The 17,330-nt window shown below is 35.2% G+C and overlaps 1 protein-coding gene across 35 annotated transcripts in view; it reads right to left on the bottom strand.

Annotated features, from left to right (window-relative positions):
• CNTN1 (contactin 1) overlaps positions 1-17,330 on the bottom strand; it is a 339,733-nt gene that overhangs the window by 152,948 nt on the left and 169,455 nt on the right. For 27 of the 35 annotated variants that reach the window (XM_001487937.6, XM_070270146.1, XM_023643374.2 and 24 more), the window contains one exon: positions 1,192-1,330. In XM_001487937.6, the coding sequence (XP_001487987.1) occupies positions 1,192-1,255 (64 nt within the window). In that variant the 5' untranslated portion in view covers positions 1,256-1,330. Of the gene's footprint in view, positions 1-1,191; positions 1,331-4,203; positions 4,311-17,330 lie in introns of all 35 variants that reach the window. The other 8 variants (XM_070270139.1, XM_070270140.1, XM_070270135.1 and 5 more) reach the window with 2 other exon arrangements.

Raw genomic sequence — 17,330 nt, 5'->3', positions numbered from 1 at the left:
TAAAATAGCATTTTTATTTCCTCAATAATAAATACAAAGTACAACATGATGTCCTTCAAGTTCATCATCAAAGCGATCAATGGGGAGTGATACATGACAGGAGGACATCCATCTATGTCCTGAACTTAATAGCATCTCAACAAGTACTTACTGAGTTAAGGTAATTGAGATGAAAGTAGTAGAAAAATGGATTGTTAGAAAACATGCTGCTTTCAGGTAAAAATACAATGCACCTCTCCTTGTAGGAAATATCTTTGAATCCTTCATACTTGTCTTTGAAAGACAGAAATATAGTATTTGTCTTAAAACTAGAGTAATCTTTTTCTTTTTTGGTGAGGAAGATTGACCCTGAATTAACATCTGTTGCCAATCTTCCTCTTTTTGCTTGAGGAAGATATGCCCTGAGCTAACATCTGTGCCAATCTTCCTCTATTTTGTATGTGGGATGCTGCCACAGCATGGCTTGATAAGTGGTGTGTGTGTTCATGCCTGGGATCCAAACCCACGAACCCGGGCCGCTAAAGCAGAGCATGCTGAACTTAACCCCTATGCCACTGGGCCAGCCCCTAACATTCTTAAAACTGCTTTGGTATTCTTAATGTCCCTGCACACACTGTATATTATTTTAAATTGTTTTTCATAAAATTGACCAGCCAGTATAAAAAATTAAAATGTAATAACTTGCAAATAAATAAAGAACAAAGTAACAAATGCTAAAAACCCATTACTTTCTAATTACTTTACTACATTTTACTTTTATTTATGCTATTGAGGTTATTTAAGTCTATTTTATCTATATGGTGAAAATATTTATAATGGTGAGCTGTTGCATATCTTTTCCAACACCACATTAAATGATGTCAAGTTGAAATTGGCCATAGTAGGAACATTTACTCCCTGGAAATTGACAAATCCTATACAGGAGGGCTTATTGTTTTCCTCCCAGAGATGCAGATTTTAAACATTTATCAGCACACCACTGCATAAGATTAAAATCTTATTTGTGAAATCTTAATTGAAAGTAAAAATAAAAGAAAATAGGGTCAACTTTGACGTATTAATTTACTTGTCTGGCCTAAGTGTCAAAAGAAAATATTAATTCTAACTTCATATCCCAGATTTAATGAAGTGAACACACATATTGATTATATTGACATAATTTGTGGAGACTATGTAAAGGATATTTCTTACCTGATAGACAGGTTGTAAAAGATATTATCACAAGCAACTGACTGACCAGCAACCACATTTTCATCTTGTGTTCAGTAGAGGTTAGGTTCAATTTTCCAAAAAAGCTTTAGATTTATGGCAGTTGGATAATATTTAACACCTGTATCAAGAAAAGAAGGAGGAAAGAAAAGAACCGGCAAGAGAAGAAAAAAGCAAAGAAAAGAAAAAAAAGAAGCATAGGGAAAGGAAGGGTAAATGTTCATCATTTGAGGTCACAGCATTATCAATTCTATTTTATTTTATGTTCCTTGATTACAGAATAAGTTTTAGTTTATTTAAAAACATTTGTAAACACTATGTTGTATGAAAAGAGTAGATTCAGTATCAGGGCTTCAGCTGCCTTCCAGTATTGACAGTTTGACTATGAGCAAGTCACTCAATTGGTATGTTTCAGGTTTTCGTTTTTTGGGTTTTTTTAAAGGGAAGAGAGTGAGAAATATTTTATTTTATTATTTTTTGCTGTTACTGGGAAAGATTCAACCTGAGGTAATATCTGTTGCCAGTCTTTCTCTGTCTTTTTTCCCTCCCCAGAGGCCCAGTACAACTGTTGTATATTCTAGTTGTAAGTCCTTCTAGTTTTTCTATGTGAGCCACTGCCACAGCATGGCTACTGACAGAGAGTCTTGTGGTTCCATGACCAGGAACCCAACCTGGGCCACCAAGGGAGAGTGCCCTAAACTTTAACTACTAGGCCATCAGGGCTGGCTCTCAGTTTTTAACTCTCTAACAATTGAGTATAGTAATACCGTTTCTACAAATAGCACAGTTGCAAACATTTCAATATCAATGATTTTAATTGAAGATTAAATTTATTTGAAGGGCTGGTAGATTCAATTAAAGACATGTTTGTATAAGAGCTCTATAAACTCATTGACATTATCCAAGGGTGATAGGTTAGCATTACCTGTTGGTGGCTTGTGGCATCTTTTTGCCAGAAATGCTAATTTTTAAATGTTAAAATATACTGATTAATAATAAACTCATTCCCGTTCCCCTCCTTCACTTCTTTCATTTATTCATTCAACAAAATGCAAATAATTGCTTCTTATATGTCGGCAATGGAGAATCTGGGGTCAAATCTTCACAAGTTGGAGAGCCATCTTCAAGGACAAGAAGATAACATTACTAATATAAACTAAGCTACAAAACCATGCAGCAGTCTAATGAAAATATCTTGCTTTTATAAATTTTGCAAAAACTTATGACTATGTGATTACATTGGTGAGGTTTCACCCAGGGCCTTGGAACAGCCTCGTGTAAGTGAGAGGTCCAATGACTCAAGTTTCAATCATCTCGTGATAAATCCACCTCTGTGACCAAGTGTATAGGTAAAGGAATCAAAAAGAAAGACATAGCTTGCTTGCCCATAAGAAGTTTACATGTCAATGGAAACACATATGTGTACACAAGTCAGTGCAATGAGAAAGGTGTTTGGATCTATATGCTATTAAACTTGAAAACGTATTAATCACTTTAAATAAAAGCCTTGTAAAATACATCATGGTGGGATTGGGGGTCTGACGTGGTAGGCAGGGCGTCACAGTGGAAGTATTGCACTCTTAGATCTAAGCCGTTTGGTGGCCTCAGAACCCACCTACTTCTTACTGGAACTCCTTGACAGCAACATGTCCCAGGACATTAGAGAGAGCCCTCTGCAAATGGGACACCATAGGAGTTTCAATTTGAAAAGACATTAAATCATGTTTTCTAAGAATATATAATAGCACAGAAAAATCTCATGACACAGAATTGAGTGTAAAATATAAATTAAGATAGAGCATGAAAGCAATTCTGAAAGGAAAATACCTAATGTTATAAATCTCAGTATAAAAGTATATTTAAACATTGTCTAAAACAGCAAAAATAAATTGGTACTGATTTTTTGCATTGTTGTAACATGCTAAAAGAAAAACACTGGATCCTACTTATTTTTTTTCATTGTAATGGATTTTAAGGCGATTTTCCCCCCACAATTTCCCAGAATTCTACCTTTGCAGTGACTAGTAAAAATATTTAGTGGTGCTATGTGGGTCAGGATAAACATATTTTTTCCTTTTTGGTGTATAGATTATTCTGCAGCAAAAATCATTTATTTCTAGAAAAAGTTGAGTTGAATTCTTGGAGAAAACATAGTGGATATAGGTCAAATTAGCAACAGGACATATTTAAAATATCTTTGCAAGAGAAAAGATATTCAACATATAATTTTTAAATGCCAGGATTTTTTCTAACCAATTTCTTTCTTTTGAACATAGGCAAGAAGGTGAGAACTACACATCTGCATAGATTGTATTGTCTGGACTTTTAATTTTAATTTAATTTAATTTCTTTTATTAAGCAGGACTGATCAGAGAGAAAAATATGCAGGTAAATAAAGGTGAAGAATGAAGAAAAATTCCTTCAGGAGGCAGGGAAATCAATTAAATATCTATGGAAGGATTTTTAGCTTTTTATTTGATGACGTATGGTATCATCAGTATCTAAATATAGACCGAAATGAAAATTATTGAAACCTATACACATTGTTCATGTCCCTAAAAGTTTGTCTCAAAAAATGAACATTTAAGCCCTTTCTTGACCTGTTGGCTTCTAATTCCTGTCACTGAGTTATGCACACTAATTAGGATGAGTTCCTTTGATGAGAAGGAAAGTAGAAAAAGCAAGCAGAGAAACAATGCCAGAACTGTTATGTCAGACAATCATTTTTGCAAAGATTAACTTAGATAATATATGTGTAAACATTTTTCAGATTGTAAAGCATATACAGTTTAATGTGACAGTAATTATTGGATTTTAAATAGCTCTAATTTACCAATTCATAAACTGTTATAATTCAAGAAGTCTAAATAATAAAGATATTCAACTTTAAGAGCAAGGGATGCTGCTGCACTTTTGGTATTGACTGTAAAGAAGGAGCATTGACTAGACAGAAAGAGAATCTGGTAAAAAGAGGTAAAAACGAAGAATAATTACCGTGAGAGTATTCTTTAGATTTTTGATTTTGATGAATTACGTAAGTGAGATTTGGGTCTTTTTATCTCACTGACTTTACAGGTAGTCTGGAAAAGAGGAGAGCAGGTCTAAAGGCAGATTAGCTGTGTCCGCACAGAGCAAGTGATTTCAGGAAGTTGAAAACAAAATACATAAGAATTTTCTAGGTTAAGGATGTTACTTAACATTTCCTTCCCAGATAACAGCCACAGTATATGGGAACGTGCGGCAAGGCATACTCAAAAAAGATCGGGGAAGTCAGCCAGATCTTGTCTGAAGTTTGGCTCAACCATTCTTTAGCTTGCAACTTTGGGCAAGTTACTCAACCTCTGACTCAAATTTTCCTCATGTACAAAATTTGGAAAGAATGCCTAATTCATAGGGCTACCGAAGGGTTGCATAAGACTGTGCATGTGAAATGTTCACTACAAAAGTATTCAATAAATATTACCTTATTATTCTACTGGGCCATAGCCCATCAGGCCACGGGACATGTCTCCTGTTCACTAAGTGTCTAATGCCTCATACATGGAAGTCATTCGATATATATTTAACTAATAAATGAAGGAATGAATGGACCACTCTATAACTGTATTCCAAAGCACTTGCCATAAACAAACTGATATTTAACTTTAATTCCTTAAAATAAGGATAGGATGGTGACAATAGGTAATAAGGAATGTCTCTGATTGGGGCTTTGGTCTTTGTTAGAGATTATCGCTGCTTGTAATATATCCTAGAAGAGGACATTCACTCTAGAGAGGATATTCTAAGTAGCAATATTTTAACACATTTTTTTAACATGCACTTTACTGAGTGTTGTTGGAAGTCTCTGTCTTCCGATCCGAATAGGCACAGTCGAGTCAGAAAGAAAAGTTTTTCATTATTTTGAGCCTCTCTGTGTCATACGACGCTATCTTTTCCTTCACCCCAAAATATTGCCTTTTTCAATAGGACAGTGAGTCATCACCCTGGCAGCATGTAATTTATTTCATTTAATGGGTTTCTTGCTGTTCCAGCATAAAAGCATCTTTCATGTCTTGCTCACACATTTGTTTTCTGCTGGTGATTTGTCCTATGGTGTCACCAGTTATCCCGTCATTTGTGAGTCGATGATCACATGCCCTCAGCAGTGCACTAGAGGAGAGAGGAAGCAAGGTTGAGTCCATTCCTGCTTAGGCAGGAGAAAATGCTCTCCTTATTTCTCCCTTGAGGACATACCATTCAGTAATTCACAGCCAGCTCCCCAGCTGCTATGGGCCTGAAAGTATTGCAGCAAATGAAGTGGCAGAGGAAGAAAATAAACAACTCTGACAAAGTTGTGCCAGTTATAGGAGCAGACGTTATTTTTTCTCAATAACCAAATTAACTGAGTGTGCAGAAACAGGAACACGGGGATACATTCCTATCCCCAAGGCTGTGCTGTGCTGGCCAGCTCCTGAACTCACTGGCCTTTGGAGCCCTGTGGTCTCTCATCCTCCCAGCCTAGGCCTTACACCAGATACTGCAGATGCTGCATCCCACAACCCATCACAGCTCTACAGGTATCTAGTGACTGGGGTATCCCTAATATGTACTGGCACTTTATTAATTTCCAAGAGAATTTAATTCCAAGAGAATTTAACTTCTCTTCTCCAGCATTCTTTACTAAACTCTTACTCATACATTAAAACAACAACAACAAAAATATCGTAAGACAATCTAGTGTGACACCTTCTCTTCCTTCGTCCTTCTTTCTTTTGACACTCGTCTTTCTCCCCACCTCTCTCTCTTTACTTTAAACAATGCTAAGGTTCTCCTTTGAGAAATTTGGTCCATGTATAGATATACGTTTTTCTGCTGGACAGACATCATCCAGCTCTTCTTACGTTTTGCTCTGTCATAGGATAACCCCAATAAATTATTCAAAAAAGCTTCGACAATACATTAGCAAGCATTTACCCACTAACGACTACTCACAAAGTATTTACTACTGCTATATAATGAAAGAATGTTCCATTAAGACCAATAAAATTAAAATGTTATTGAACTGATGGTTATACAATCATTTACATTGACAGAAAACAAGATCTTAGAAATATTGATAAAATATTAATATATACTAGTAAATGGTCACATCTCTATTTTAGAAAGAAAAAAAGATTTTTTTGGAACATCAGGAATCTATCCTAATCTACCCTCAACACAGCTCATGAAAGGCCATGTTAAAAACACTATTTAACCTAAAATTTTACTTACAGTGCTCATCACTCTGCTCTGATTCTGAAGAACATTTGATATAAAGTTCTATTTCCAGGAAATAGAAGAAGCTTGTTAGAGTTGAGCACAGCTTAGTCTAAGTGAAAAGATGCCAGTGTCGCCTACTCTATATTTTAAAACCAGCAGACATTTTATCCTCAGACTCCATCTGAAATTCTGCCTCTGCTGTACAAGTCACTCAATCACCCTGGGGTGTCAGCCACTCAGGCTGTAAAATGAAAACCCAAGAATACTAATCATGAATGTGTATGGATATATGTGTCTGTGTGTGTGTGCAAGCAAAAGCCCTTTAACATATGAATATTATAGAAGTCAAAACACTAAAGTTGAATAAATGAAATTTTCCAGAAATAAAATTAGTTTTAAATTTAAAATATGCTAATTCTTTGGAAAGGGGATACTATATATTTTAAAATGCTAGTCTATTTAGAAATGTATATATACTGTACATTAAGACTTTCATATCAATATTATATCTCTCCAGTTAATTTTCAGATTATTAAATATAATTTAAACATCGATGACACAACACCGTCTAGGTGAATAATTGTATGCTTTATATGTTCTTCTCCAGCCTCACTTTGACTTCTTTAAACTCTATCATCCAATTATTATTGTCTCAGTTTAATAGTTTTACTGCAAAGTCATTAACAATGTTTTAGCAACTTACTGCTGTGATCAAATATATTTAGTAAAAATTTCTGAAGAATGTGCTGTTCTAAGCCTAGGAATAACAGTACACACTCAAGGAAAACACATCATTTTCTGAAAATGATTATAAACAGTATCCTTCTTTTCCAGAATAGGCATACACTGCTCAGCTACCAGGTGGAGTGTGGGGGTCTTCAGACTGCAGCCACCTCAGCTGGAAGCAGCCTGCCACTTGACTGTGCGTGAAGAATATGCAAAAAAAGGAGCAATAGACTACATTCCAAAACATTTCAATAAATGTAACATCATCAGACTGTGAAATATGTAATGAGTTGGAGGCTGCTGAGCGAAAAAATATCTGAAGACTTCTTGAAGATATGAGTATTAATTGAGTGCTGACTGCACAGCCTGCATTTTACAGAACTGACTGTTCACATTTTTAGATAATTGGATTTCTGATTAAATTAATTACTCATTTATTTTTAAGATGATGTAATGCATGCAGAGAAACTTAAAAATAGTGGAACCCCATTTGTGATATTTATAGCACATATTCCTCACAGGCTAATTTAAGCCCATAAAGTCACACAAGACTATAACTGATGGAGTTAGCTTTATTTGTTGGGATAGTTTCAGGAAACCATCACTTTTAGGTGGTAGAAAAAATAGAAAGCCTCGCATATATTTTGTCCTACGTTTCAGGAGTGTATGTATGTGTGGTTAGGTACCTCTCGAAGTTTGAGAAAGCACAGACAGGCCCTGCTGATTCCAAACCATCTCCCCCATGGAACTGACATGGTGCTAACCTTACACAATCATTTTGCTTGAAATTACAAAAATGAAATGCTAATGGAAAAATGGAAATAGCAATAATAAGCAAATCAGGCAATATGATTTCTTGACTATTTGCAATTCCAAGAATTACTGATTCAGTCAGTGAACAAGGGAGGGGCTGTTTATCAAGCAGGATTTAAAACTCATACATATATTTGTGAGATTCCACTCAACCTCCTTCCCATCAGTATATTAACAAGAACCAGTTTATTACTCAAGGGCAAAGCCATATTTTATTATACTTTGAATCACCACAATCTAGTGCTGGGTTTGGCAAAGAATTGCTGCTCAAAACATCAGATGAATATTGAATGAAAGATAAAACATGGCAGGTGAGTTTTAGTAGGAGATGGGGAGTGGAAATAATAATTTCTCTGGTGTCAATGATTTACATGAAGGATTAGGGTGGACAGAACTGAAAGGAGCCAGATGATGAATGAGACGACTGGAGGTAACGAGGTGACCTCAGATACATGAGGACAGTGTAAAGGACCAATACCATGCATATGTGCTAACAATTTTACAAACTACTGATATGTGTATTATCTCATCTGATCCTGCCAAATCTCTATGAGATTTTTAGAGATAGACTGAGTTATGGGGATCATGTGGATTGCCCAAAGACACACAGCTAGTAGCAGAACCCATGTTTGAATCCTATTCCAAACAAATTTAAATCCTGCATTTTTATTGTTTAATTTTTTAAAAATATACTTAGAATCTGTTCTTGATCTAGATCACAAGAAAGGGTATTTTGTATATTCAATGATTAACATATTTTTCAAAACGCTAAGTCAGTGTTTCCAAAAGTATGGTCTAAGGGCCACCTATTTTAACAGTATTTGGTGTGCTTATTAATAAAATAGATTTATCAGCAACTCCCAAGAATAATTAGAGTCTCAGGGGGAATCGCCTGAGCATCTGCATTTTAATCAAGCTTTCCAGGTAATTTGTAGACATACTGAAGTTCAAAAATGATTGTAGTAAGCGTTTTAAGTGAAGGTTGGAATATTTCCACCACTCACAGAGAATATACAGATGTGTTCTGAATTCATTAGGCCACATCTTTAGGCTGTGAACTCTAAAAATCAGAAGACAGGCAACATTTAATAATCTACCTCTCAAAATTATGTCTGTACTATAGTTTGTTGTGGCATTTGGTCTGGGTGAGAATTGAATATCCTCTACGTCTGCATCTGATTTACTTTACTATATCATAATGAACAAGGCATTTTGATATATTGCTTCGACAAATACCTGGAAGGTTTCCTATTTTTAAATGAGCCTCTCTTGTTTCACTATAACGGCAGGACTGAAAGTTCTATTAACTTCTCTCATTCCCCCACTGCAGTTCAAACTGATCTGAGATCGCTGGACTACTACAAAGAAATGTGCCCTGTGATATCTTGCCTGTGAATCCTATCTAAAAATCCAAAGTAGGATTTAATAAGTCTTTGACAGCAGAAAAAAATTCCCATGCCAGCAAGACAGAACTTTCAAACTTCTTTCCCCTTTGCTCTCCCACACATGCACAAAACACAAGAGCTGTGAAGAAAAGATACCAGGTTGAAATGCTCACTCAATTTATACTGGGAGTTTTAAAGACTTCCTGGGCCGTAATCTCCCCTTTGTATGGCTTTATTCCTCTATGGAAATAACCGTGTTTAATAAAACGGCTTCACTGCTACTGCTCTTCTGCTCTGAGGATTCACTCTAAGCCATTTTCCCTATTGCAGTTGCAAAGGCCCAGGATGTTAGCAGCTGTTCCTCACTACAGAGTATCTGTCTGTGCTGTGCATAAAAGAGCAGGTATTTATTCTACCTCACCATCTAAAGGTACATAGAATTTCTTACTGTCTTCTGACAAGAGACTCACCCATGATTAAAGAACAAGCTCGATGATCTTGTAACTCCTATTAGCTGCTGTTCAGGTTATGAGAGATACCACACAGAAGGCACATTCCTACTGAAAGACTGCAATGTAATCCTTGACGTTCTATTTTTTAAATAACAGGGAAAAGTCACTGACTATAGGTCATATATTAGAACTGAAATGGATGAGTTATGTCTACCCAAATAATTTAGGCCCTTCTTCCTAGAAATAGCAGAAGAGAATTATTTTTGAAATTTTCTTCAATTCAATTAAAACAATTCAATTTATTTTTGAAACATGTATAAAAGGATATCATTGAGCATTGTGCAATTTAATCAGACATCGGTTTTTATTGCATGCTTTTCAAAGACCAAGAAATTTGTTTCATTTTCTTTGAAGAATATGAAATAAAATAATCATATAAAGGTAGCTGGATGGTAATTTTTAACTATTCATGAGTTTATTCCATACACATTTATGAAGTATCTACCAAGCTGAGACATTTTGTAGCAGCAGAGTATTGATAAACCAAAAAATATGTTCAGTGAGGGACTTTCTAGATTCGAAACACCTAAGGGGTAGATTGCCCCATTCCTTTTTCTATACCCCATATTGCCTAATATGATGCCTTACACATTGAAGATATTCAATTTAACATCTGTTGAATAAATGTATTGAGTAATTATTAAAAGCAAATCATTGGTCTATATTTGACTGACATCTCTGCAAGCAGGAGGAAGTGGTAATAGTGAAAGCATAAAGTAGGAAAGTAAAGGTCAAATTCAGAGAACTCTGAAGAATTTTGTAAGGCCAGGGCATACACTCATGGGGGCATTTGAGAAAGGTAAGTGAGGAGAAAAGTGTAGTCAAACTATGGGACCTGAAATGCCATGTGTTGAACTTTTGGTTTTTTCCACAGGCAGTGGGTGAGTTTCCACTGCTGAACTGTTCTGCAAGAAAAAAATCATCATAACATTTAATCCTAAATACTTTGGTTGACAAATGCTCTGTTCTTCAGGCTCCTTTTCAACGGTCCATTACCAGAACAGATATTAGGGAAACTCCCTAACTCCTGCATCCTGATGCCCTCACAGCATCAAGGTTTCAGATTTAGAGTGACAACATGGTCTTGTGCTGTACAGAGAACTTTATCCCTTTATATGTGAGTTTGTAGCAAAGTTTAATTAAATTGCTGACAAGGCAGGAGTGGATATAACCCTCTATTTACATAAAATTACAGAATAAAGATGTGGGTTATCCAAAAACTGAAATCTATATGAAAGGGTTCATAGCTTCTGAAAATAACTTTATTCTCTCTTATGTAATTATTTCTTTGTATCAAACCCAAGTGTCATCAATCAGCAAATAATTATTGAGTACCTGCTATGTGAAAAGCCCCACACAAGCCCCAGTTGGTAATAGAAGCAGAGGCAAATTCTCAAGCTTCTCAAGCTTGGAGTCTAGACTGGCACAAGCATCAGAACAATCTCAATGGATCTACTTTTGATGACCACTATCAAGAGCGACCTTTGCCTATGCATTGATTATTTTAATAAACGTACCCAAATATCTGAAGCTTAGTGAATAATATAAAATTCAATTTGATCTTCAGAAAATTTAACTCTCTTGTACTCTCTGCCTCAAAATTTATCAGTGATATACAATGATTTCATAATTCACTCAACAAAAATCAATTGAGTATCTATTTTATGTGTTAGGCATTATGCTAGATTATAGAAATTAAAAAAGAAGGTTATAGAAATTAAAAAATCAATTAAAAAGTCCTTATCTTAGTAGTTAAGATACTCACACTCCATCATCTCTCAACATGCAAGCCAGGTTCTGCTCTAGAAGCTTAAGTATTAACTCAAATAATCTTCCTATGAGCCAAGGATGTGGCTACTATTATTAACCTAAGTTTATGGATGAGAAAACAAAAATCTCTCTTATATTTCAAGAACTAGATCAAGCTTTTTCTTTATAGGAAAAGCTGTCTCTGACAATCTTCTATGAGGTCCTTTCCCTTGTCTAAACTCTTGGAGCAGTTATTTGACTCATTCACTGATTCTTTATTATTATGTTCTTGCTTATCTTTCAAATGCAAGGCCACTTCCAACTGAATATAGAGACACTAGATTAGAAAACATATTTGAAGACAATTTCAGAGGTTGAGAAAAAAAGTATTTTAAAGAAGTGGTTTCTTTGCCAAAATTTGTTATTTCTGATAGGTTTTGATGGCTTACGAAGATAATAAGTAGAGCAGAATATCTGACTATGAAACTATCTTAGAAAATCTGGACATATGGTCACAGCATTTTAGATTTTTGTATTATCAGAAGGCACTCAGGGGCCAGCCCTATGCATAGTGGTTGGGTTCAGTCCGCTCTACTTCATCATTCCAGGTTCGCGGGCTCAGATCCCAGGCAGGGACCTATATCACTCCTCAGCCATGCTGAGGTGGTGACCCACATATAAAGTGGAGAAAGATTGCCACAGATGTTAGCTCAGGGTTAATCTTTCCCAAGCAAAAAAAAAAAAAAAAAAAGGAAGATTGGCAACAGATGTTAGCTCAAGGCTAATCTTCCTCAGCAAAAAATTAAAAGCAAAAGCAAAAACACACAGCAGTGAGATTGAGAGACAAGAATATGGACAGAGGATATAGTCATAACTGATTCACATGGCTAGTTTGCTCTGGGAAAGTTATTTCAGCATTTTTCAAATGGGAATAATAATAGGTAATTGTAAGAATTATGTGAAAAATGTACATAAGATATCTCTTAGTTTTTCATCACCACCAACTGGACTGTAAGTTGCCTAAGAAAAAGAACATGCCTTATACATATCTTCATATTCCTATTGGGGCTTAAATACTTTGCACAGAGTGTGTGATCAATAAATATATGTGTGTGCATGTGTGTATGAGTTTGTGTGTATGTGTGTTTAATGCCACAGAAGATTCAGGTGTCAAAGAAGAAAGCTGATAATTGAAAGAAAAGGCACTTGAGAATGGCTATGCACCTGCCTTCATTTAGAACTCTTAAAGCACAAGAATCACTATTGAAGAGTTAACAATGATTTGAGGATAATTCCATGCCTTTCTACACTTGGGAGGAATAATATGATACCACTTCTGTTCCCAGATCTAAGGACTTCTCTAATTCAGTGCGGTTGCCAATACAATTCACAAAGTAGATATGTATAATCAGTAATTTACTTAACAAATGTAGAAACAGTTATACAGGTAACTTTATTTGTTTTAAAATATTTAAATGTCTATCATGTACACTGTGTAAGGTCCTAGAGATTCAACGGACCCAGGATGTATGATCTTTAGCTTCAAGTGGGTTATGGACCAGTGAGAAACAAACACTGGTCGGAAGTAGGAGAAGAGGGAAAGGAAGGTGTTCATGGATGAGTCCTTCTCTCTTGGCTTGCTCACTGAACTAGAAGATGCTGCCATTCAGCAAAGGGACGTAGGGTTTTGGTGGGAAAGTGAGGTGACCAAGAACTTAGTTTTGAACATTTTAGATCTGAGGTGCTCATTAGACATCCAAGTGGAGATATCAAGTAAATATTTGAACAAATGAGACCAGAATTTGGAGGCCATATAGGGGTTGGGAATAGGTGTGTGAAAGTGATCTGCATAGGATAATATTTGAAGCCCAGTAGTAATTAGAACCTCCTAATCAATTGCTTTATACTAGGAAGAAATGAAAGGAAGACAAGTGAAGAAGCAGAAATATAAACCTGGAAAGATTTTCCCCCATCATGGCCATCTCACCAACAAAAAACATAAAATAAGGGAAGAAAGCAGTGACAGCTGTATCTATTGGCAGGCGCCCTGCCGTTCTTTGCTTTCTTGCCAGAATCACTGACTTTCTTTAGAAGCTTAAAAGAAATACTTTTGGGTTTTGTTCTAAAGTTTCTGCTGAAGTAAAACAGATTTTTAAAAAATGCTTCTTGGGTTTTTGAAGATTTAAGGAATATCACTACTGTAGTTTCATTTTCTTAGAATAAAGATGTTAGAAACTCACAGGTTTTAGAATGCAGCAATTTATCCTTCTTTATTTTTGTGATCTAATTTTTTTAATGTACAATATAGGTTTATTATGGCTATTCAAGGACTTTTAGTCTTATTCAATAAAGTATCAGTGTTGAGTTCAATATGTCCATATTTCTAACCTCAAATCTTAAATTATCATTGATATTTTAAGAGATTTTGATCTAGACTGAAAATTAAACTCCTTATAAGACTGTGCAGAATGATATAATGATCTCCACAATTCAAGTGAAAAGCAATGTTTTGCAATTAATTAACCAGGAAACTTTAAGCAAAAGGCAATATTTTTACTTGAATTATCTAAGTGGCCATTCTTTATTTATGTTTGACTATATCTGAAATATTTAATAATAATAACCAGGACATTCCTGCTTAATATTTTTGGTATTTTGATAAGTAATTTTTTCCTATCAATAGATATATTATGCTTTCAACCTCATCATGTTTTTGCTTATTGACACTCCAGCTGTTTCCATTTTTGTTTCAGTTTCATTTGTTTTGATTAATATGCCTTAAATTTCTGGGAAGGAGAATTTGTAATGATTTATATTCTGCTCAACTGATCCTCTCTGATTCTGAGATTTCCAGCAAAAACAAAAAGCACCATGTGTTGCCTTTTATATTTCTTTTAAAATACATTATATAATGAGAGTTTGGCAAATTGTCTCATTGCCAGATCAGCTAGAAAGTTAAATGTTTCAGGTTGTAAATCTCTCGCCCTTGTAGAAGTGAACTTCCATTTAAGAAACTAAGAAGATATGCTTGTTGAATACATTGTGTGACCAAAATCTGATGAGCATTTCTATCAAAGGACGATATCTTAATTAAATCAGGTGTTATGTTATTCCTTATATACACACAGGAGGTTTGTAGATTATTACAGGTACTCATGCTCAGGTCTTCCTGAGATATGCTGACAGTCATGATTGTTTAGTTATGGTTCTGTCATTTTCTATTAGTGTGTCTCCTTCTTTGGGATAGATTCCATCTTGTTTTCTGCAATTAATATTTTTATTTGAATAGGAGTCAGGATCTAAAATAGCCTTTAATAGAAAAAATTCTAACTTGGTTGGGATACGATGTTTTGCTGAGAATGAGAAATATCCCTGACTCGTCTGAAACACATGCATCATTTTATAAAGCTGAAAAACTCCACTGATGACAACAGTTTTAGAGGTGTGCACAGTTGCATAGATTTCAAACTGCAATAAGCTCAGCTACACTGTAGTTATGTCTTTCCTGCCACCTTCTGCTAATTACATATAATCTATACATCCTTCAGCTTCAGACAGGCCCGAAGCAAAGATGCAGCTTCTCAGTGGTAGGTCTTTTTTTAACCTTATCAGCCAGCTGGTTGTTTGGCCTAAAGTAAGCTGAGAAGGAGAATAAACTCTTGAGATATGGCTGTGGTATGAAAACATTTTAGCAAATATTCATGCAAAACTGAAAAGTTAGGGAGGAAGACTCAATATTGTCAAGATGTCAGTTCTTCCCAACTTTATCTATAGATTCAATACAATCCCAATCAAATCCCAGAAAGTTATTTTGCGTTATTTCATGTATTGACAAACAGATTCTAAAGTTTACATGAAGAGGCAAAAGACCCAAAATAGCCAACACAATGTTGAAGGAGAAAAATAAAGTCAGAGGACTGACACTACCTAACTTCAAGAATTACTATAATCAAAACAGAATGGTATTATGAAAGAATAAACAAATAGACCAATGGAACAGAATAGAGGGCCCAGAGATAGAGCCATATAATATTGTCAACTAATCTTTGACAAAGGAGCAAAAGCGAAACAGTGGAACAAAGACAGTCTTTTCAACAAATGGTGCTGGAAAAATTAGAAATCCATGTGCAAAAAAATGAATCTTACACCTTGACAAAAATTAACTAAAATGGATCATAGACCTAAATACAAAATTCAAAATTATAAAGCTCTTAGATAACAACACAGGAGAAAATATAGATGACCTTGGCTATGATGATGCTGTTTTAGATACAACACCAAAGACATAATCCATGAAAAAAATAATTGATAGGCTAGACTATTAAAATTTGAAACTCCTGATCTCTGAATGACAATATCCAGAAAATTAGAAGACAAGCCACAGACTGGGAGAAAATATTTGCAAAAGACATATCTGATAAAGGACTAATATCCAAAATATATGAAGAACTCTTAAAACTCAACAATAAGAAAACAAGCAACCCAACTCAAAAATGGTCAAAAGCCTGAACAAATACATCACCAAAGAAGAAATAGATGGCAAATAAGCATATGGAAACATGTTCAACATCATATGTGATTAGGGAATTGGAAATTAAACCAACAAGAAGATACTACTGCACACCTATCAGAATGGCCCAAATATGAAACACCGATGTCAAACAGCAAATATTGGTGAGGATGTGGAGCAAGAACTCTCATTCACTGCTGGTGGGAATTCAAAACGGTACAGCCACTTTGGAAGACAATCTGGCACTTTCTTACAAAACTAAACACATTCTTAACTGTATGATCCAGCAATCACACTCTTTGCTATTTACACAAAGGAGTGGAAAATATATGTTCAGGCAAAAAAAACCTGAACAGAGATATTGCAGCTTTTTTCATGGAGGATGTTTAGGGCAACGAAAATACTCTGTATGATGTTGTAATGATAAAATGACAGCTATGTCATTATACATTTGTCTAACTCCATAGAATTTACAACACCAAGAAGAAACCCTAAGGTAAACTATGGACTTTGCATAATTACAATGTAGGCTTATCCTTGGTAAAAAAAAATGTACCATTCTGATGAGTGATGTTGATAATGGGGGAGACTATTCATGCGTGGGGGCAGTGAGTATAAGGGAAATCTCTCTACTTCCCTCTCAATTTTGATGTAAACCTTAAACTTCTCTTAACAAATAAAGTCTTTTATAAAAAGATATGGAGGAAACTCAACTGCATATTACTAAAGTAAAGAACTCAATTCAAAGAGGCTATAGACTGTATTAGTCCAACTATATGACATTCTGGAAAAGGCAAAACTATGGCAACAGTAAAAGTATCAGTGGTTTCTAGGGGTTGAGGGGGAGAGAGGGATGAATAGGCAGAACACAGAGAATTTTTAGGGCAGTGAAACTATTCTCTACGATACTATAATGGGTGATACATGTCAGTATAAATTCGTCCAAACCCACAGAATGTATAACACCAAGAGTGAACCTAATGTAAATTATGGACTTTGGATGGTGATGATGTGTCAATGCAACAATTGCAATAAATGAATCACTCTGGTGTGGGATGTTGATAGTGGAGGAGGCCATGCAGGAATGGAGGCAGGGGGTATACGGAAACCCTCTGTCTGTTCTGCTCAATTTTGCTGTGAAGCTAAAATTGCTTTAAAACATAAAGCCCATTAAATAGTAATAATAAG

The sequence above is a fragment of the Equus caballus genome, chromosome 6 (genome assembly GCF_041296265.1).
Source record: "Equus caballus isolate H_3958 breed thoroughbred chromosome 6, TB-T2T, whole genome shotgun sequence".
Classification (NCBI taxonomy): domain Eukaryota; kingdom Metazoa; phylum Chordata; class Mammalia; order Perissodactyla; family Equidae; genus Equus; species Equus caballus.
This window is presented reverse-complemented; position numbering and strand designations above follow the sequence as displayed.